General features: G+C 44.9%; 1 protein-coding gene across 1 annotated transcript in view; it reads left to right on the plus strand.

Moving 5' to 3' along the window:
• Positions 1 to 24,495, plus strand: part of LOC144818753 (alpha-2-macroglobulin-like) — a 1,363,397-nt gene that overhangs the window by 314,119 nt on the left and 1,024,783 nt on the right. The window contains exon 9 of the mRNA XM_078676468.1: positions 5,240 to 5,354. Coding sequence (XP_078532594.1) covers positions 5,240 to 5,354 — 115 coding nt within the window. The remainder of the gene's footprint in view (positions 1 to 5,239; positions 5,355 to 24,495) is intronic.

Below are 24,495 nucleotides of genomic sequence, written 5' to 3' on the forward strand. Positions count from 1 at the left end.
CAAACAAACCACATTTTCCTCACATTTCTGTGGTGAACAGTTCTGGAATCTGCGTGGATCCACAAAATTCCACCCACCCCACATTTCCAAAAGTCTTCAGAGAAATATGGTACCTCACTTGTGTGGGTAGGCCTAGTGCCTGCAACAGGAAACGGCTCAAAATGCAACATGGATACACTTCATTCTTACTGTGAAAACTGACTCTTTTTTTGCAAAGTGCCTTGCTGTAGATTTAGAACCCCACCTCTGCCGGCACCTAGAGAAACCTAGCAAACCTATACATTTTTTAAAACTAGACACCCAGGGAAAACCAGGACGGGGTGACTTGTCTGGCTCTCATCTGGTTCTGTGACCCAGAATGCCTTTGAAACCTCAATCTTTGTAAAAAGAAACACATTTTCAAGCACTGCCTAGACAACTTGACAGGGACCGTCTCCCTAAATTACGATCCCTAACTACTCATTTTGTTTGGCAAGACAGACAAGCTCGCCTACCATTTCATTTACTACGGTGACTAAGGGACGAGGGAGGTGTAGAATTACCCAATTTTGGCCTCTTTTACAAGGCCGCGCAACCCCGGATAGTGACAAAATGGTCCAAACTGGTCTCGGAAAAACATTGGTTACATATGGATAGGGCCATTGCGAGGAGGTCGATCTGGGATTTATTATGGAAACCCAAAAAGGACAGGCCAGCCAATGCCTATATTAGCACCCCCACATGCACTGTGTTAAGGACTTGGGACTCTGTCTTGGGGGGGCTGTATGGACTACATTTCCTTCACCACATACGCCAAATACACTTTAACCCGGCATTCCCACCAGCTTTTAGCGAAGTGCCCTTTGACGCTTGGAAGGAGGGGGCATGCCGTATGTTACAAGATCTATTTCACAACTATGACATCCTAACTTTTGAGACCTGTAGGAGAGAATTTCACTTAGGCCCGGAGGAACACCATCACTACCTTCAACTCAAGCACTGGGCTCTCACACCTCAGATCCATGACGCTGCCACACGAAAGAAAACAAAATTAGAAAAATGTTTTCAAACAGCTATCTCTATGAAAGGGGCCATCTCTTTTTTATATAAGATTCTACTATCCTCCACCCCTGCACAAAGACCGAGATGCATGGCCATGTGGGAAGGGATAATTCAGAGAGACATAACCGACAGGGAATGGGCCGGGTTATGGTTAGCCAAATTCAACCACTCTCTGGAACTGCGGGAGGCTCACCTAAAAACTATGACAGACTGGTACGCCATGGTTATAAGCTACACGTTATGCCCTCACATTATTGGAAACTGTACCTGCCCTGTCACACTTTAGACATGGAGGGATACAGGGTGTTGTGATTTATGTTAATGCCACCAACTTTAGAACATGTAGGATATATACTGTTAACTAAGGAATCACTTGAGTTTCGTAATACTAGGCTGTAGTATACTCCAACGATACATGTAATCAAGCTTGACAACGACCAGGCTTAGATTTGCAGATAATACAAGAAATCTGCTGGGTCTGACGATGTTGACGGATCTCCTGTTTGACTATGTACCTACGAATTAGCCGCATGTAAGCAATATCCAACAATTTTGGGAAACTGTACTATTCTGCTTGTCTTTTATTACTGTGCAAAAACATTTAATAAAAGTAAATTTGACAAAAAATAATAACACATTTTCCTCACATTTGTGTGGTGGAAAGTTCTGGAATCTCCGTGGATCTACAACATTCCACCCACCTGACATTTCCCTAAGTCTTCTGAGAAAAATGGTATCTCACTTGTGTGGGGAGGCCTAGTGTGTGACAGGAAACGGCCCAAAACACAACAAGAACACAACACATTTTCACTGTAAAACTGCCCTTTTTTGCAAAGTGCCAAGCTGTAAATTTTCAACCCTAGCTCTGCCAGCACCTAGGGAATCCTAGTAAACCTATAAATGTTTTTGAACTAGACACCCAGGGGAATCCAGGATGGGGTGACTGGTCTGGCTCTCACTAGGTTCTGTTACCCAGAATCCCTTGCAAGCTCAAACTTTTCCTCACATTTCTGTGGTGGAAAGTTCTGGAATCTGCGTGGATCCACAAAATTCCACCCACTCTGCATTTCCCAAAGTCTTCCGAGAAAAATGGTATCACACTCGTGTGGGTGGGTCAAGGACCCACGACAGGCAAGGGCTCAAAACCTTTTTGAGGAGACATCAATATTGCCTACGACAAAACAACCTGGTTTTGCAAGGGGGGTCACCTGGGTTTTTGGCCCCAGACTCAGCAGCCATCTTGGGAAACCTACCAAACCACACATTTCTGAAAACTAGACACCCAGAGAAGTCCAGGGAGGTATGACTTGCATGGAGCCCCCAATCTTTTCCTACCCAGAATCCTCTGCAAACCTCAAACTTAGCTGAAAATAACACATTTTTCTCAAATTTGTGTGGGAGAGTTCTGGAATCTCCATGCATCCACAAATTTCTTACCACGCAGCATTCCCACAAGTCTCCCAATACAAATGGTACCTCACTCGCGTGGGTGGGTCAAGTACCTGCGACAGGCAAGGGCCCAAAACATATTGAGGAGACATCAAAATTACCTATCACAAAACAAACTGGTTTTGCAAAGAGGGTCACATGGGTTCTTGGCCCCGGGCTGGGCGGCCACCTTGGGAAACTACAAACCCACACATTTCTGAAAACTAGACACCCAGGGGAGTCAAGTGAGATATGGCTTGCACGGATCCCCCAACGTTTTCCTACCCAGAATCCCCTGCAAACCTCAAATGCAGCTGAAAAAAACACATTTTCCACATATTTTCGTGTAGAATCAATGTGCCGGCACAAATGTCCTACCTCACTGCATTTCTCTCAGTCTCCCGAGTAAAATAATACCTCACTGGGACATTTGTGCCGGCACAGGTATTCCACATAAATATATGTGGAAAATGAGTTTTTCAGCTAAAATTGGCCGTCCTACGAACATGAGCACTGGTTCATCGGACTGCCGAGACGCACCAAAGGAGTTAAAAATAGTTCTTGATCAAAATGTAACCATATATTAAATGCTAAAATTAATATAAACATATATGATTTGTATTTACCCCCCAGCTCCCGAGGCTGTTGGGGGTAAAGGGAATCCCTCTGGTGCCCGCCCCAGAGGGATTCCTGGTGTCATGTGCTTAGGACGGCCGGGGGCCGTCCTAAGCACATGAGCACTGGTGTGTCGGATGGGCGAGAAGCACCGAAGGGGTCAAAAATAATTCTTGATCAAAATCTAACATTATATTAAATGCTAAAATTAATATAAACATATATGATTTTTATTCATTTTCCAAACTATATAAAACATATTTCAATGTTTTTCGGACATTATAAATTGTTTTGAAAAAGTAAGAAAAATGTTTATTTTTAAAATTAAAAAATAACAAAAATTGAAAATAAATTGGAGAAAGCAAAATAAATTATCTTACAAAAATTCCATGATGAAGACTCATAAAGTAACCTACCTCCTATACAAAATCCTGTAAAAATATACAAATATAAAACAATTCAAATACACGATTTTAACTACAAAACTAAAAAGATTGTGGAAAAACATTCTAGGGTCAGATTTTCTAGTCTAATTCCAGGCTGACAAACAATAGGGAAAGTACATACATGAGAGAGTAGATTTGCTATTCTGACCCCAGTCTAACCAGCTTTGGGAAAAATTGATACACTATGTTATGTTATGTTAATCTGATTTGTAAAGTGCGCAGATACTCAGCAGAGTGTCTCGGCGCTCAGGCAGAGGGCAATAGACCAAAACACCTAGATTGATTGTTTGAAGAGTCAAGTCTTTATTTTCCTCTTGAAGATATCAAGGTTATTTACCAAGCCGAGGTCTAATGGAAGTTTTTCAAGTTGAGTGGCCCCAATTAGGACAAAGATCTCCCGCCTATTCTAAGGCGGTTGATGCAGGGCAGTCTTGCAAGGCGCCCAGAGGAAGAGCGCAGGGTGCGTGCTGAAATGTATTCGCTGATCCTCTCTCTGAGATAAACTTCACCCGTATCATGCATGGCCTTATGCATTCGGGCCATAGTATTAAAGACAACCCTCTTTTTTATAGGGAGCCAGTGGAGGGCCCGCAAATGAGAGGACAGGAGAGACCTAGGTGGAAGTCTGAGTAGCAGTATAGCCGCCGAGTTCTGCACCACCTGAAGTCTGTTGAGAAGAAAGTCAGGGAGACCGAAGTAAAGGGTATTCCCAAAGTCGAGTCTCATCATGATCAGGGCCTCTACCACCATTCTACCAGCAGTCTCAGATAAGAGAGGAAGAATTTTTTTAAGCATACAGAGCTATGCCAGAAACAATTTACTCTTCTAACTACGGTCTAACAAATATTGGGTTGGATGCCTATTTGGGGGTGGGTAGCTAATATCTTAACATTAAAAAATCAGCAAAATAATTTTAAATAAGTAATGATTATGTCAGTATTGTGAAACAAAATCACCTTAAGTAAACCATTTTCAGTATCCCTTGAAAAAAGTAAAATCAAAAAGAAAAGTAATGAAATCTGTTATGGTAGTAAAAAAAATGTTCTCGGTGAAAAAGAAATGAAATTTTTATATTTTACATATTTTACTTTTTAATCAATTATATGTTTGCATACTTAAATAAAAATATATATATATAAGAAAAACACTACCCATCCATTGCCCCAGGATACTCCAGCACCCTTAATAAGAATTGGAATAATATTTTTTAATTAAACATGTAATTACAAAAATTCCATACATTTAAAAAAAGTAAACATGTTAAAGAAAACATTTTCAGTCACAAAATTAACAATAGATACATACACTATTATAAGTTAAAATGTATATGTTTTTAACTAAACCCTCTGAATACGCTTGGCCAAAGGGCTTTAGTGCAGTTTATATGAGTTCTAGATTACATTACATAAAATCTGATTAATTATTTTAATTTTAAGGCACGGGGAGAATAAGTGATTGGCCCATAATCACAGGATGTTGAGCTGACACAATGACTAGTACCCTGGTCCAGAGTTGGCAACATTGACTATTACATCACATCTCATCCCTGATACATTCAAAGAGATAGACAAGTGAAACTATATGGTTACATTCATGTTTCATTGTGATGTGAACGGTTGCTGCTGGCATACAATTAATGGGCATTGCCTCAGTGAACCAGTGCAGTCACTTCTTCCTCAATGCCTCATTTGTTTTGCTTGCGTTCATAGGCTGACTCCAAAGGATGCTTTGCTGAAGTGGTAAAAACCAAAATGTTCCAGCTACGGAGAAGAGGATATGATATGAAAATCACAGTGAATGCCAAAATGACTGAAAAAGGAACAGGTATGTATCAGCCAATTGGAGAGAATGAGAAATGCTTGCATCCTATACTCCCTTCCAGTAACATAAATGTATTTCTTTATTTTATTACTTTATTTCTGTCTTTCGTAAAAAGCTATGTGGAGCCATTTCGCTATTTCACAGCAGTAGGTGTGAAAGTATGCAAAATAAAATGTTCTAATTTTAATGGAACTTCTAATATTTGTTAAATAAAATGTACACCGTGCATGCGTTTGGTGGGGACTGCATGAATAGAATTCACAAGTCTTTTGCAGGCAGGCCAAATTTCTATGCTGGGCTGTGGCTTCAAGCTGTAAAAGGAGAAATGCATGTAGCACTGGTAGCATCAGCCTCCAGGCCTGATGAGTGATAAGCAACGTTTGAGTATTTTGCGAGTGAATATTAGGCGTGACCATCATAGACAACCAGCAGAGGTGGGCAGTGTACGTTTAGCACAAGGAGGGGAAAGAAAGGAGAACATTGAATGTCACTGCTGCTTCTCTACCCTTGCTGCTCTTGTGATGCTGCTGGAGCACACTTGCTATTGCACTACTTTCCTGTGCATCAGGAGCAAGGAAACAGCCTGAGCTATCCCTGGACGAACATGGCTGTATGTTGCTGAAGAAGCAGCAAAATCCTCCTCCATTACCTCAGCCTCTCACGGCCCGGGGATGAGAATTCCCGTGATTGCTTAGATGGAGAGGCAATGGAGTGTGCCAGAACCAATGAAGGGGGCTGCCACAATGCCTGGTCCTTCACGTCCTGTGCAGGCATGCACGATGACTCCAATGATCTAGCTCGCCAGTCTAGCTCTGGCTGTGCTCTCCTGCAACCCTGCCACTCTATTTCAGTTGTCTGTCATGTGGTCACGCTGCCTTTCCTGCTCCATCCTGGCTTTCACCATCCTTTCATAAAGATAGTCCAGTAGGGAGAAACCATCAATCACATCAAGGAAAACGCACCAGGGGTTGCTGTGAGCCTGATTCGGGGTTCTGCTGGCAGCATGGCATAGTGCAGCCTGAGTTTGCCACATGCTACAGAAACATAAATAAGTTAGTTTGTCCGGTAGATCACATTGGGTTGAATTGTGAGGAGAATCCCCTCATCTAAGATCGACTCAGCAGCATTAAGTCAATATTGTGGCCATCTTAGATGAGGAGGTTCCAATCACAATCCCGAGGAGTGTGCTGGTTAGTCTATTTCATTGATCAAAAGTGTCATTCGTTTTCTGCGCCTCACTGCAGTGCAGCCTTCTTTGTTGTGTGCACCAATGCGACAGGTGTTTGTTTGTATGCTGTCTACTGGACTGATGAACAATCTGAAAGATGGTCCCCCTCATGCTAAACAAAAAGAAATAAGAAAGCTCTTCATAGGTGGACTCACACATCTAATGCACAAAGGAAAAGGACTGTGCACAAAGTACAAAATAGCTAGTTAAAGGAAGGATACAAGAGATGAAAAAACTTCAGCATGAGTTTTCAGGCAACTTATCGTCAGCAATTGAGTTAAGACTTTGAATCACAGACAGTGATAGTAACTAGATGTACTCAAAGGCAATGCGTGGAATTTTTGGTAAGTCAATCCTTCTGCCTGAAGAGAAAATTGCCCATTCGGATCCTAAACACAATTACATATTTGATAGGTTTGTCAGGTTACGCAGAATGAAACTGTAGGCAAAAAAGCAACATTTTTAAATCCAGATTTTGTGATTTTTACAATGGAAAGTGGAAATATACTTCAAGTGCTGAAGCATTTTCTAATGAGGGAAGCTACAATCAAACACATGGGGCCACATGTACGAAAGTTTGGAATAGCGAGTTCCTAATTGCGAATTTTTGCAAATTGCAATTAGGAAATTGCCATTTCCAATCTATGAAACTCTTTTGAGTTTCATTTGCGATTCTCAGTTGGTTGGAAATAGACCGACCTCATGAATATTAATGAGGTAGGTTTTGGTTTGCGACCCAATGAGAATCGCTAAATCACAGGGATCATGGCCTGCTGGGGGTTAGCAGACCACCATGTCTGTGATTGCTTTTAAAGAAAAATGCAATCTAAAAAACAAATGCACTCCGTTTTCCCTACAGAAAAATGGTATGCATTTTTTTAAAAAAAAGAAATGTTTTCTTTTCATTTTTTTAAGAGTAGGCAGTGGTCTTTGGGACCACTGCCTGCTCTTTAAAATGTGAGCAGACGTGTTGCTCTAACGCTCCAACTGACGGCCCACTAAAAGAACCAGCATTTGGTCGTTTAAGGGTTCACCGACCCTAGCACCGGAGTTGTTTTGGCCACTGGGATGGAAAGGCAAGATCTGGCTGGCATGAAAAGGTCCCGGTGAGCAGAATACGGGCGGCGTCAGGATAGCGGCCGAGAACTCGCCCTTCCCCCAGAGCTGCGAGGAGAGGCCCTGCGATCCCTGGTGAGGGGAGGTTTAGCCCGGACAGCGAGACGGCAGGCCCGGGACACCCGCCCAGAGCAGCGAAAGACACCCAAGGCCCTGCACCATTGCGGGAGTAGCAACGGGCGGCCTTATCTGTAGAGAGCATCGGTAGGGATCCCACGGCTGAAGTAAGAAGGTGACGGTCCACCATCTTGCGAGGCTCCACACGGTGCAAAAGCATGTGCGCACGGTTGAGGGCTCGATAGCGGTTTTGGCGCCCTCCCGTGGCGGTGCGGTCAAGAAAAACACCCAGAAACGTTGCTTGTGACACCCGGTGAGGCTCGGAAGTGGTGGAGGCCTGGGTGAGTGCAGATCTCTGGAGCTGCGATGTCGGGGCCTAGGTGCATGCAGGAGACCCCGGTCACGGTGCAGGCACTGAGGCCAGGTCTGTGCGCCATATACCCCCGAATGGACACCCGCTGAGCCGAGTGAGAGCAGAGACACATCAACAGTGAGTACCGCCCGACAACACAAGAACCACCACAGCTGGGGGCTGGCGGTGAGAGCGCGGCCAGCTGAGGGCCCTGCGACCTGGTGCACACCCCCCCCGGATTCCTTATACATGGGGGTGCAGCGCGGCGTTTATCACACGGGGTGGGAGTTGGAGGCCCAGCCTGGGACACATAGAGAGCTCTATATATCAACCACCAGGCTGCAAGTCGGAGAGACGGAGGTGGGCCCAAGGCTGACAGGGGGCCCTGAGAACCTGGAGGAGCCCCCTCACACTGGGGAATACAGCTGCTGGGTCATAGCAGAAGAAGAACCGGCCCCACGAAGCTCCACACGAACTGGCAACGACCGCAGCCAAATTCAGCGGACTAGGGTGTAAGACAGCGCAGGGGAGCGAAGTTGGGCCTACTAGTGGGGGCACACAGAGAGAGGCACTGGGCTACCCACTAGTGACTGCACAACTATAGCACCACATAGTCCCGCCTACCATTGTGCCCTGCCGCCCAAAGGCGCAAAGTGCAGCGAGAGGGTCAGACGTCCCGGATCCCAGCGTTCCTTGGGTAGTGGACTCGGTACCCCGGTGGGAATGCGGTCAGCTCACAGCTCCCCTGGGACTCATTTGTTGACGCGATATGTCCTCCTCCCGGGGCGCAAAGATAAGATAAGACACTGAAGGACCTGTTCGCAAAAGCCCAGGTCGGGCAACAGGCTACAAGCATGGCATTAGGCACTACCCAGCCCGTATCTGAGCGGGATGATGGGGCGGGACCGATCACCAAGGCATTCTTGGAGTCCATGTTTGTTGCGCTGAGGGAAGATATCCAAACGCTCAAGCGGGAATTCTCAGAGGAAATAAAGGAGGTCCACAGAGACGTGGATGGCATCGGTGAGTGAGTCGCCGAGCTGGAAGACAAAAGCAATGGAAGGGACACGGAACTAACAGCGCTGCAACAGGAGGTTCTCAGGATTCATGACCAGCAGGTTGACCTTCAGACACACCTCGAAGACCTGGAAAACCGCTCTCGGCGCCCTAATTTCCAGATTTGAGGAGTGAAACTAGAGGATGACACAAAGGATTTTTTCAGGTACACGAGGGAGCTATTCAATCACATCCTAGGGAGACCCCTAGAAACGGAGCTACGCCTGGACAGATCACATAGGGTGGGTCTCCCACGGGCCCCATCGGCTCCAACATCGGACATTCTGGTCTGTGCGCAAGATTACTGCACCAAAGAAGATATCCTCCAAAAAGCTCACCAGCTACACCCTCTGACATTTCGCGATCAGACGCCCGTTCTATATCAGGACTTGTTAGCACTCACCCTGCAAAAACGCAGAACCTTTCGACCCATCACTGCTCACTTACAACAGCGCAATATTTCCTACAGCTGGGGCCATCCGTTCCGTCTGGTGTTCCGCTTGGACAATAAATTGCACCAGTTACGATCGCTGTCGGAAGCCTTCTGCTTGCTGGGTGTGGATCCCCCTAAGCAGGAGAATGATACGGAGGGCCCCAAAACAGAAATGGATGACTCCAAGCCCCGATGGTGCAACAGGGCCAAAAAAGTTGACTTAGGAAACCCCTGGCTGCAGAAATAACAAAGGGCCAACAGGCCGCTCTCGAAATGGCCTTGACAGAATTGGCTACATCTCAACCTGGCTGAACTCTATGATATCAAATGACCGACTGATTGTTTGTTCTGTGCCCTGAGTCGTTGGCGGGAGGGGGGGCTTTTTGAATCTTGGTCAACTACCTCAATTTGACACACTTCCAATCACCTACAGATGATAGACAATATGTTACTGTTCACCTTTTTCAAATTTTATGCTTTTGGTGGGGTTTGAGGGGGGCTTCAGTGTACCTTCCTTTCAAGGTTAGCTAGGTCCATGTCACTCTGGCACTCTACGGCGAGAGAATACTCCGCGCCTCTGTAGTATCGGATCCGGCGCCTCACCCTTGCTTTTTAAATTGTTCCCATTGTGAATGCCTGCTACCACACGTAAAATACCCACCCTAAATGTGAGAGGTTTTAATAACCCGGTGAAGCGCAGGGTGGTTCTTTTGTGTCTGGAGCATGCCCAAGCGGATATCTGCTTGTTGCAGGAAACACACCTCTTGTCTAAAGAGTGTCACTGCCTCCGGTCCCGAAAGTTCCCAACTCAGTTTTTCTCCTCAGGTCCAACTAAAACAGCCGGGGTTGCTATCCTGGTGGCCCAGCAGTTTAAAGGGGAGGTCTTACACAAAGAGGCCGAGATAAAGGGTAGACTACTGACTTAAAGGTTTGCCATAGGTAACCTAACACTCACCGTTGGCTCAGTGTACGCCCCAAATGATGGCCAAGAACGATTCTTACACTCCGCTCAAATGGAAGCCACTGCCACGTTCGATCGCCACATTCTTCTAGGGGGAGATCTGAACCTGGTTCTTGACAACATCCTAGACAGATCATGTCAACGCACACATCAGACAGGAGCCCTTTCCACAGAGGGTCTGACCTGTTTACATGACTTAGGGTTCAGCGACCTATGGCATAGCTTCCACCCTCAAAGCCGCGAATACTCTTATTATTCCAATGCGCATAAAACATACACCCGATTGGATTACCTGTTGGCACCGGCACCCGTACATGCGCTAGCGACAGAGGTAGAAATAGGAGTTGCCTCCCTCTCAGATCATGCTCCGGTAACAGCTGTTCTTACCCTCCCACCTATACACCAGCCCTCTAGAACATGGCGCCTCAGGGATACACTACTGCATCGCGAGGAAATGGTTAAGTTGGTACAGCACGCCATCACTGACTACCTCTCTCACAATGCCAACACAGACACCACCCTTGCAACACAATGGGCGGCACTGAAGGCGGTCATTAGGCGGGAGTTGATAGCCATCTCAGCTGCAGACAATATAGAGCATAGACGCAAGCAGGAAGAACTCAACCAACAGACCAGAGAGCTGAAACAGATGCATCAGAGAACGGGAGCCCCTCGAGTGTGAAGGCAACTCAAGGCCGTGCGCCAAAAACTCGCGGCGCTCGACGAGGATAGGGCAGAATTTGCGGCCTTGCGACTGCAACACGCTTATTATACAGGGGGAGATAGGTGCGGGCGCCATCTTGCTCAAAAGCACACGAGACCAAAAAAGCAGAGGTTTCAGGAAATTCTCCGGAGGGATGGTGAACGTGTTTTGGAGGACAGGGACATCGCCAAGGCGTTTCGCGATTTTTACGCCAACCTCTAAGCCAGCTCTCCACTAGAGAGCTCAGTTGGGTCCGCCTTCCTTGACTCCATCTCTCTACCAGCTCTGACTAAAGCTCAAGCTGACTACCTCGAGAGAGACATTCGACCAGAAGAAGTCATTGCCACCATTGTGCGCCTCAAACCAGCGAAAGAACCGGGGACGGATGGGTTCTCTGCTGTTTTTATAAAACATTCTGTGCCCAGATCGCCCCTCTCCTCACTCAACTTTTTAATTCCTTTGCGGAACCCTGTGCGATCCCGGGAGATCTCCTGGAGGCCTCCATAGCTGTGATCCCCAAACCAGGAAAGGACAAGACTCAGTGTGGGTCATATCCCCCTCTCTCCCTTCTTAATGTAGATCTTAAATTATACACAGGGATTCTAGCCACCCGCCTTGCACCTTATATGCCTGATCTCGTTGAACCGGATCAGGCGGGCTTCATCCTGGAGGGCCAAACCTCTGATAACACAAAATGGGTCCTGTACCTTATTGAAAAAGCCACATTTACACAGGGAGAATACATGATGCTATCTATCAACGCCGAATAGGCGTTCAACAGAGTCCACTGGTCTTACCTGGAACACTGGCCCAAAATATGCGGCACAACCCATCGATCACTGGGATCAAGTTTGCCGGTTATATCCACACAATCAGTTTTTACGCTGAGGATGTTTTGATTTCACTTTCTAATCCACGGGGCGCGCTACAGGCATGCCTGAAAGACTTGGATCTCTTTGGACGGGTTGCCGGGTTCAAAGTGAATATGGACAAGTCGATTGCCCTAGATCTATCCCTAACGCGACCCACCCGGGAATATCTTCAAAGCCTACTCCCTATTCAGTGGGCGACAGTCGCAATCCCGTACTTGGTGATTCAGCTGGCCTCCTCTATCTCGGAAACAGCTACCGCTAACTACGCGCACCTGTGACAGAAAATCCGGCGAGAACTGGGGCAGTGGAAACATTACCCTCTATCGTGGCTAGGCAAAGTAACTGCAGTCAAGATGACCATTCTACCGCAGATCCTTTACCTATTTCGCACTATCCACCTCTGGCTTCCTCCATGCTGGATACAGCAGACGCAATCAGAACTTGCCCAGTTCATCTGGAACGGTCGTAAGCCACGCCTGAAGCAGAGGCTGATGACACTCCCCCCGGAGGGAGGTGGACTCGGACTCCCTGATTTACACCTCTACTTCCAGGCAGCCCAACTGCGCCTACTGGTTGAGTGGAGTCATTGGGAATCAGAGAAACACTGGTTATTCCAGGACCAGGCGGCGGCCGCCAGACCCCTACAAGAAATCCCCTTTCTGCGCAAATGCCATAGGCTCCCTAATTTATATGCGTCATATATCACGCGAGTCCCCATGGAGATATGGGATCAGCATCACAGATCAAAACTAGCATGTGGCTGTACCGATCACTGGGGTACTAAACAAGCTGAGTTTTGATATAATCTTTCGTTGGCGGCATGAATGGTGCAACCAACTATAAATCCCAGATGACGATGTGTAACCACGTATGTGGGCTGATGGGATTCTTTTCTACTTAATGCACGTTTTCTATTTTTCTGACCTGTACATTTCAGTGTCTCGTTTAGACTATGTCTCATGACTCTTAGACCGGTAGGTTTCTTGTTGTTTTTTTAGTTGAAGATTGGGGATAAAACACTACCTGGTCTTTAAATATTTTCCCTAGGACCCTCTGTTAAAGTTTTTGTACGCGATAGGGGATCAAACCAACCTTAAACACGGACTTACTACTTTCCCGTCTCCGCTCACCCCGTTGATGAACAACCCAGATTTCACTCTGGGTATGGACACGGTAGCCTTTGCGAGATGGCGACCTTCTGGGTGTCGATTCCTGTATCACATGTATACCACAGAGGGAGTAATCCCATTTTACCAATTTAAACAGGAATATGGGATGCCTGAGGCGGAGAGACTTCGGTATTTGCAAGCACGACACTGGGCGCTCAATGATCAGGTCCGCTCCGTGGCTGATAGACATCTTCTCCCCTATGAGCGATGGCTCATTACGCTCACGACAGATAAAAAGCTAATATCCGACTTATACAAGATGTTATTGGCCAGATATGCTCACACTTACAGCTCCGGACGGGCGCGCTGGGAGAGGGAACAGGGCAGGACACTCAGTCACAAAGAGTGGGAGGGAATATTCTATAGAGCTCGCCACTCAGCCTATCACATGGGACTCACTGAAACCCTCACAAAGATAGGGACCTACTGGAGCGTCTCCATGCAATAGACCACACTCGAGAAGCGACATGTTGGCGGGGCTGCGAACATGTAGGCACTTTGGTACACTTATTGTGGGAGTGCGATCATATCCAACCTTATTGGAAACAAGTGCTGGACATAGTGGATAAACACTTTGATACATAAATTCCACATTTTCCTGCATATGTTCTTTTGGGCCTCCCAATCCCCCTGACCTATCCACTGCGCTCCTGTAGAGGCCGCCAGATAGTGGTTGTGCTAGGATCAGCGATGCAAAATATACTCACAGACTGGCGTACCTCCCACATCCCAACCTTCACAGGTTGGCTACACCGCCTGTGGCATGTACTCGGAATGAAAAAGCTAACACTGAAAACAGCAGGGGAGGGATCCAAATATGTTGAATTATGGCAACCCTTTCTATCCATATTGGACTCTGAATTCCGGGAAGTTACTTGCCCCCGATAACTCCACTTACTGTGCCTCTCTGATACGCAACAGACTAAATAAAGACTGGGACCAAGTATAGTTTAGATAGCTTATGTGGTGAACTTAGAACACGGGTGGTGGGTGGGAAGCGGAGAGGGAGGGTTTATGGTGTTTTCTTACTGTTATGTTTCTTCTTGCTAATTTTACTTTATGTGAGGTTTGTCTACCTTGGCACAGACCCATTGTCGTACTAGCGGATCTGGCTTGTCCTTTCTGGGTCGTGAATTTAGCAATGTTAACGGCATGATGGCTAAACCGGCATGATTCATTTTGTATATGATGAAAACTTCAATAAAAAGATCTAAACCATAAAATGTTTATACAATCATTCACAAAGGGGAAGGGATCCCTTGAGGACCCCTTTCCAAACTGCGAATGGGTTACCGCATTTCAGTCCCAAAACATTCATACATACTACTGCGATTCGGTAATAATAAGGGACGCCCTCAACATGCCCTTTCCTAATACCAAATTGCAAACCCAAATTGTGATTCAGTAACAGGTTACTGAAGAGCTATCTGTATTCGGTACATGTGAAAATGCCATTTTGCCTTCGTAAACAGGGCAATTCTGCAAATTCGTCCATTTGCGACCTCAAAATGCCTCATACATGGTTTGGTATTTGCAATTGACATAGAAGGTATACCTTTAGCAAAGGAACTACCAGCTTCTAGAAAGAACAGAAGTCATTATCATGGATGAAGTTTTAAAACACCATCCACCTGCTGCAGTATATGGTTGGAAATGAAGTTATCTGTTGACAAAAAAATGTAGACTGTTTTTAAACTGTTACGCTAAGGCAACAGTAAAACAGAAGCTGAGAATCTTATAAATTGTTCATCCTTGTGAAGTTAGAAAACTATCAAACTTACATGGACACTTTCTGGCCTGCTTGTCTGTCTCCAATGGTATGCAACTGCACTTTCTATCACATCCGGCTGCGGTCTGGTCATCATACCAAGATGCACAACCTAGTCAGAAAGTTATACTAAATACAAAAGTCCGGCTGTGCATCTACAGCCACAAAATGGTGCACACTCGAATTAAATGATTTCAAAAAGTAATTGAGGTCTCTCAGAATATACAATTCAGGTACTTTCCACCAGATGGAGAAAATAATGAGTTATGTGATGTAGATGTCAACAACAAACTCTTAACTTCCAAAAATGTACTTGACTAGTTAAAAAATCAGTTGATTCATTTACACTGAGTTCCACTGAAAAACCAAATAAAACCTTTGTTTTACTGTCGGTGAAAAAATTACAAAGCAGAAACAAAGAAAATACTGAAGAATACAAATAATGATGGATGGAATGCTTGAATTATTCTCAGTATTAGAGAAAAGGGACAACCCAATAACTCAGGGACCTGGGCTGAACAGTTAATATAAAAAAAGATGGTCCCTACGGGGGAAATTTAGCCTTTAGACTTCCACTGGAATAGTGACATTGAAAAATTCTTCTGAAGGTTATTTTAGCTATACGATAAGTGCATTTATTTTGTTAATTATATTCATATAATGTAAAGACAGTCCATAATGATATGACACAGCACAAGGTGCTTTTAACAGTGATGTTGCAGTGAGAGTGAATAACGTGATCAAAAAGTGTACTTATTTTATACAAAAATATATACATGTGCAAACACACTGAATCAAAAATTCATTTTTTCGATGTGGCTCGACACATTGTCATTTATTGCTACTTTTGCCTAGATACCTTATCCTAACCATACCTATTCTTTAATAGCCTTCAGACTGGACACAAGTGACAGCCGTACCTGTAAGAAATAATAGCACAATCCTTCAGTAGGCTTTTTTGTGTGCTTTATTGCTGCTATTTTAATGCAGTTCGCTGAGGCTTTCCATTGAAAATACATTTGATACATATACGATTGTGGGTCTCTTTGCCCCAATCTCCTGGTATGTATACTTAGTGCCTCATTACAATGTCGGTCGGAAAGGCTCTGAACTGCATTTGGATTTTCCTAACCCGAGTCGGAAGCCATGTTTCCGAACTACTCGGAAACATTTCCGACCAACGTATTATGATGGAAGGTAACCATTCGGTCTTTAGACTCAGTTCCAACTGGCATTCGAAGACTCAGAGTCGGTCGGAGCTGAATTGTCTAGCTCTTTGGACCGCATTACTGACCGACGTATTATGATGTCGGATTCAGACAGCCTTTCCAACTCGGTTTGTCTGACATGAAAAGGCCATCGGAAACTGACTTTGGGGAACCCATAGCAGGCCTCCCTTCCCTCAGAGCCCTCCAGCTGGGGCCTGAAGGAAGTTACCCGATTAGGGCCACCCGGGTCACTCGCGATCACCTTTCAGCGTTCCATTCAAATGAAGAGTCGGTCAGACAGTAGAGACTACAAACCTAAATTATTTATTAGTATACGCTCGAGCGGAGCCCAGTCTGACCAGCCTAGAATGCTGCAGAGGGACTGACCCCCCACAAACATGGTAACACAAATACATTTCCAGTACCCCTAAGGACATGCCCAGACTGGAATTTTCCAGTTAGTAGCTGGTGAACAAAGGAGACACAGAAGGATAAGCTGCAATCCTGAAATCTGTTACATGCTGTCTCTGTTTCAAGGTTACTCTGCCGCTGCCCACCTCTCTAAGGGTGGGAGCAGGCCTATTCTAACGAGAAAGGTATGTAATGACAAAACAGTCTATTCATTAGTGGAGAGAAGCTCAACCTTGGAGAAATGAAAAAAACACAGAGGCTGCTTTCTGCTGGGGCAAACAGAATGAGAAAGAAGCTTAGTTTCGGCCATGGTACAAAATGGCAGTTGAATACAAAATGGTGCAGTAAATGCTAACTTAAGTCGTACAAAGCTAGAAGGAGTAGACCAATGCATTTTCAGTCCAACAGACCCTGCTTTAAGCATTTGCTAACAATATAGTCTAGCATGAAGAAGACTATAATTACAGGTTAATACACACATTATCAATATTCAAAAACACCTTCATCTATTGACATTAGGTCTTGGACAGCCTGCATCATCCTAGCTGTAGGCTTAGTATTATGCACTGGGGTCTTCGGTGTGTGGGTGTCAATTTTCCAACACAGTAAGCACAGCAAGAAGGAAGGCAATGTATGCACAGGCAACATATGAAAATTATACCCGCAATTGCTACCAGAAAGATAAGGATCTTCCATCCCCTAGATGCTAGAACCAACCAGAAAGAGTCCAAGTACCATTCTCTTGGTGGATGTCAGATGCGAGCATATGAAACCTGTGTATAGCAGCATATACATTAGGGGGGTGTTCTAGTATGTACATGCAGAAACTACTGCCAATGATGTGACAGGTCCCTCCCCAGTCAGTAAGGATGACGTCTAACACCATACGGTTCTGTAGAGCAACAAGCCACGTAGCCTGGAGTTCAGCTGTAATATTGGTCAAAACTCCTGCTGTGGTATTAATGACCCCTTCTACAACTTTGGTGAGCTGACGAATATTAAGGCTATTGGACATAGGGCCCCAAAAGGGTATGATATCCTTCATAGCATCTGTGAACTGCTGTAGAGTGGTGTCTGTCTGGTCTATATCTTCTGTGTTAATAACCCTTCTAATTCGACACAGATGGGCACTCCTATGCGGAGAAGTGTGGCTCAATGGTTAGAGCAGCAGACCCTGATGCAGAGGTCTAGCCCGGGACCAGGGTTCAATTCCCCACCTCGGTGGGTCTTGAGCTCAAAAATTCCACGGACCTGATAATTCTCGCCTCGGTGCCTATTCCAATCACGGAGTCCCACTCTGCAACCCTGGGCAATAGCTTGCTTAATCTCCACAACGACCCCCACTACGCTAAGGATGCCTGGCCTCCACCTTGGGGGTGCCCAGGGGTGACACCTCACAGGGAAAGCCAGGATGGGTTCCATAGCGGTATTCGTACAAGCGCCTTGAGACCCTTGCGGGTGAGTAGTGCGCTATACAAGTATCAATTTACATTTAAGCTGTAATCAATGGTCCATATGATAATTGGGTTGTGCTAGGTACACTGGGGGAAGGAGGAAGGAGAGGTAACATATACCTGACCATCCCCAAGGAAGCCAAACATAAGCTTGAGACCCACAAACAAAGTAGATATTATGCGGTGGGAGCAAAGGCGGGCCACTGCTTGTGCTCAACGTATATGTATAGTTGAAATTACTCTCTCCCACTGTCACCTTCCCAAGCCCTCGAACACAGAAACCAGCTGTTGTATTGACTACTGACACAGGCATTGCCTCATCCAGAGTAATATTGCACATTTGAAAGGAGCGAATGTATTCAGTGACGTTGAGCCCTTGGAAATCCAACATTTCATTTTGAAGCCATGTTACATTTTTCTCTCATATACGTTCATGCAAGCTGTCGGAGACAATGTATCAGGGGTCCCTTGTTCTCCTGGGGGTAAACCCTAGGTGGACACGTATATATTCTAATACTGTGTGATAATCAGCAGATGTCATATTCTTAGTACAAGAATGATAATAAATCCATCCCTCACAGCTCCCCAGATATGACAAGGGCAACAATAAGAGACTATCACTTTTATGTGTAACTGAAGGGAGCAGTCCACATATCCAACAATTAGTAACATTAAACGTATCATGGGCTTGGTGGAGCATTTGTAAAAATACATTATCTACACATGTCTTTCTGTGTTCACCTTTATGAAGGGCCAAAGTAACAAACATGTGTTCAGGAGGAACAGGCGTTGTACCAATTACAGGGGGTACTGGATATTTCTCCTCAATGAACCATACTATATCAAGTACCGCTATCAGGGAAATCAGAACAATCACCATGAAACTACTTTAGTCTTTGTGTACCAACTGGACCAACCAAACTCATCCTGCCCAAATAGTGGTGCTGCAAATGGCTGTTCCTCTTCAATAATTCGGCGACCAAACGGATACATTGTAACCAGAGGAAAGGAAATGCAATGGAGCTGATGACAAGAAAACAAGAAGGGGCAAATGTTCCCAGTGTCCTTCTGAGCCTCACTGGTAGACTCCTATTGTTCATCAACATTGGCGCTCTTGAGCAGCGGGGGTGGAGCTAGGTGATCCCAGCTCTTCTGAAGAAATCTCACGTCGCTCAGGATAAGGTACCCCCTTCCAGGGGAGCACGCTCTATTTATCCTGTCCAATGTCCGAACAATGCACCAATTTCTCCTCTCCCTATACTACTGCACCCTCTCTTCTCGAGTCCGTCGAGTACTGTTCCTCCGTTTGGGGCACAAATTGAACCTAGCCACTCAGGCACAGAAGGGTCAACAAAAAGGTGTTCAGACAAAGAGAGGCCAGTGGACTGGGACTCAAGAACAGATGGGCTAGTAGAGTGGGGCTCCTGAATGGCCCGGACCTCAGGAGGCACAGCTGCATTCAACACTGCATCATCCTCATTCTCTGTTTGGATCCATGTTAGCTGGGCAACTGAACAGGGGACAAAGAGGGGCACCTGTTCCCACTCTGATTCCTCGATGCCATCAATAACCCATTGATCGTAAGGCGGGGCAAAGGCACTCGGCGGCAGTGATTGGCACGAATCCAATTCTTTCGGCCGGTGACCTTCACAGTGGTGCAGGTGGCAAGGAGCACCTGCACTGGCCCCTTTCACCGTAACTTCCTCTGGAAATGCCACGCCAAGGCAAAATCACAGGGCTGAATATCCTGTCCTGGCCCTTCAGGTGCTGGCGGAAGGGTGTCTTGGATCTGTTGGTGAATAGAAGAACGCAGACTTTTAGTTAACTCCTATAGGTAATCTTGCAAGAGGATATTCAATTTCTGAAAATTAATGAGGCCACCGTACACCCCACACGTTTGCTGGGCATCCGAACATAACCTCATGAGGTGATAATCCTGTCCTAGAGTGTGCCGTGATTTTCGTAGACAAAAGGGCTAATGGTATGGCACCTGGCCACGGCAAACCTGTGCTCTCCTGAATCGTTGCCAATTTCTGTTTGAGAGTACCTTTGTGCTTTTCAACTAAGCCTGCTGACTGGCGGTGATGTGCGGCATGAATCTTCTGTTTCATATGTAGGCCTTCACACACCAACTGAATGAACTTTGAATTAAAATGGCTGCCCTTATCGCTCCAATTCAAACAGGGCAAACCGAAACGAGGGAACAACTCCTTTAGGAGTGCCTTCGCAGTCGCCACAACTGTGTTCTCTTTAGTGGGGTAACTCTCAAACCATTTACTGAAAGCTCAAACAAACACTAACAAATATTTCAAATTGTTGACTCGCTCCAGTTTGATCAAGTCCATCTGGAGGACCTCAAAAGGAAAAGTGGGAGGTGCGAAATTACCAGGGGGTGTAGGGGTACCTTTCCCAGGATTATGCATCATGCATACAGTACAATATTTGACCAAGTGGGCAGCCGTCTTTGGGATATAGTCATTCTGCCATACATGATCTAACAGTTTGCAAATACCCTTAGCACTGATATGGGCTGGGCCATTGTTACTACAGGTAGAACATATGCATCTGGCAACATCCATCTCTACTTCCCTGATTTATCAATCCAACATCCCTCATCATTCATATTCGCTATACTTTCTTGCCACACTGCTAATTCTTCTACCGTGGCCTCGCTCTGTATCGCTTTTACATTTTCAAGTGTATCCTCAAACATGGAGAACTCGGGCACCCACCTCGAGGGACCTGCTACAAACATTCTTTTCATTTTAGTTTGGGCTGCCTCCTTAGTTGTCTGATCTGCAAAAGCATTCCCATTGCCCACATCGTCAGTAACTTTCTTATGGGCACTGCACTTTATTATGGCCAATTTCTTAGGACGTGTCAAAGCGGACAGAAGCCTTTGTAAACAGTGCCATGCTAAATGCGTGTCCCATGGGAAGTAAGGAACCCTCTCTCTGCCCATAGCCGCCCAAAATTATGGGCGACCCGGAAGGCGTACTGGCTGTCAGTATAAATATTAACAACCAGTCCCTTGCTCAATTCACAAGCTTGAATAAGGGCGACTAGTTCAGCTGCCTGGGTGGACTGATAGGGAACTCGTGAAATCTCAACTACAGTATGCAGCGTTGGGTGCACAGACAGAATATCGAGTTATTTTTTTTCCTAACTACAATAATATAGAGTTTGAAATATCGAGATACAAGAATATCGACTGCAAGGATATTGTGGTACAGAATATCAACAGTAAGGTAAGAAATATTGTTTTTTTTAATATCGAAGACTAATATCGTCTGTAAAAATATTGTTGTTAATAATATCTATATTTATATTAGTGTTCTGTATTTTAGTATGTGTATAAAAGTATGTGATGTAATTTTTTTGGTATAAGTGTAGTTTTTTTTAATGTATGTGTTAAAATTTGTTTAATATGTGTTAAATTTTTGCGTATTTTAGTTCTGTAGCGGGTTATGGGTTTATAGGGGAATAGGGTGGGAAGTAATTCAATTATAATAAAGTAATTATTACATTTTATTTATTATTATTTATAATTAATTTATTATTAATTGATGATTGATTGGTTAATCAGTTATATTAATTAATTAATAGATAATAATATTAATGTGCTATTTTTTTAGGAATGGGTTGTGGGTTTTGAGGTAATATGAATTTTTATGCTCAATTGTGTCCCCTACTACGTACCCCAACGGCTCCATGTATGTGCCTAAAGCGCATGTAAGTTCCCTCCATAACCCGCTATGAAGACGCAAATACATTTGCGTCCAACGTTAACATGTCCTCTTTCTGATCCGCCATGAATGGATCAATAATTCAGTTCCTAAGTGTGCCGTGCCACCGTCTTTACATGGTGCACTTTCATGTTTTCATGGCTCTGGCGAAGGCCCTGATTTCTGCCATCGAGCCTTTTTCCTGACTTCTGCCTCTGAAAACCGCAGCGCGGACCTGCATCTGCATCCCTGAACTTTGACTTACTCTCTACGCGGCAAGTGGTGCCCGGCTCTGCCTGACTGCCTGCCAAAACTGTATTCAGCCTTCAAGTTATCTGCTCCGCTCCTCGAAAATACATTCCTGTCTAGTAGTTTAGGTAAACATCCCCCCAGCTGCAGAGTAAAGGGCCCGGCTTTTCTATCTCCATGTACGTAATTCATAGCTCCTGTTGCCATGGTAGGCCCATAGCCCTCGCATTAAACGTAGACACACATGCACGCATTAGCAGTCAGTATAGAATAGCCTCTGCCCGAGAGACCTTTTCTTTAGATAATACCGTTCTCCAAACACAAGATACCAGATATGATTTAGGAACAAGTTGATCTGACCCACCAGACGTCTGTCTCTAATCCTAGCGTTAAATGTCAAGTCCCCTTCACCCTCCAGTTCCACGTCAGTCACACGTCATGCTGCTGCGCGCGCATCTCTGCCATATATTTCTGCTGACACTGCAGGATTCTTCTAGGGATCCACCCACTTCTATGACTGAAATGCTGAAATATTTCTTCTTCTATGTGACGTTTCTGGCACCCACCTCCGTGTACACCCTTGTGCACGCCTTCTGATTACATATTGTTACGCACATGTTTCTTATCTTGTTTCTTTCAGCCGGTACGCCTTCTGAACCCATCACCACTGTAATGATATTATATATACTGCGTACTGTTAATAAATCATTGTACATGTCCATGATTCCCTTCCTGAACCCTCGTGGTGATGGATCATGCTACCTGGTTCGAACCAATTCCATTTTATGGAATAAAACCCCTTAAAACTCAGACGCCACGGACTCTGTGTCTCTTATTTTGATTGAGCTATTTTATTGAACTTTACCACATAGAAATTAGATACCAGGTAATTTTATTTACCACAGTTTATAGGGGAATACGGTGGGAAGAAATTTAATGAATTTAATGATAATAAAGTAATTATACATTGTAAGTTTACTAGTATTTGTAATTCATTTATTATTGATTAATTATTAATTGTTTATTATTTTTAATTAATTAATTAATTGATAATTATATTAATTGTGTTTTTTGAGGAGTGGGTTGTGGGTTTATAGGGGAATAGGGTGGGAAGTAATTTAATTATAATAAAGTAATTATTAATATGTATTTATAATTAATTCATAATTAATTAATTAATTGTTAATTGGTTATTTATAATTATGTTAATTGATAATTATGTTAATTGTAAACCTCTGCTATCCAACACTTTCCCTACTGGTGCACTCACTGGAGTGGGAATAGTACTTTTTATCCCTACGTTACCCAACACTTTCCCTACAGTTGCACTCTTTGGAGTGGGAATAGTAATTTTTACCCCTACGCTATCCAACACTTTCTCTACTGTTGCACTCACTGGAGTGGCAATAGTAATTTTTAATCCTACACTATACAACACTTTCCCTACTGTTGCACTCTCTGGAGTGGGAATAGTAAGTTTTTACCCCTATTCTATGCAACACTTTCCCTACTGTTGCACTATCTGGACTGGGAATAATAATTTGTACCCCTACGTTATCCAACACTTTCCCTACTGTTGCACTCTCTGGAGTGGGAATAGTAATTTTATCCGCTCCCTCGTGGTGATGGATCATGCTACCTGGTTCGAACCAATTCCATTTTATGGAATAAAACCCCTTAAAACTCAGACGCCACGGACTCTGTGTCTCTTATTTTGATTGAGCTATTTTATTGAACTTTACCACATAGAAATTAGATACCAGGTAATTTTATTTACCACAGAATTTGGCACCCCAGATGGGACCCTCCCCCACCTTACGCGCCGGCGGTGCGTTGCAGCCCTAGTCCCCTGCCACAGCCGGACGGACACTCATGCGCATCCACAGGATTTCCTGTATCTCCCTCAGGCCAACGGAGGTGACTGAGACTGCGATTGATACCCAGACGAGGCGGTGAGGAGTGCGGAGGATCCCGACCCGAGTCCAGCCGAGAGTGCAAGGTCCGAGGTGTCTCGAGGCCCACCAGTTCCGAAGTTCCAAAGTACCTACGTCACGAGTCGAGTCCAGTCCAGTCCAGTGTCGAGTTTTCCGAGGCCTCCTGTTCCGTGCTTCCCGGTGAGTACCTTTGCTGGGGACGCATCTAGACGGGTGCATTAGTTTGCCCCGGTCGAGACGGGTTTGGGTACATAGACCCGGTCTGCACTGTTTAGCAGTGTATCTGTGCTGTTTAGCAGTACATCCAGTAAATGTTACTAGTTAATATGTGGTTTTAATGTCGTGGTATGAGTGATTGTTTGATCTGCATTACTGTGTATATTGTATTTATGGTGTTCAAGTTCGATTAAGTATCAAGTATCAAGGTTCAAAAATGCCGCTGTTCAGT

Source organism: Lissotriton helveticus, chromosome 2_1 (assembly GCF_964261635.1).
Source record: "Lissotriton helveticus chromosome 2_1, aLisHel1.1, whole genome shotgun sequence".
Classification (NCBI taxonomy): domain Eukaryota; kingdom Metazoa; phylum Chordata; class Amphibia; order Caudata; family Salamandridae; genus Lissotriton; species Lissotriton helveticus.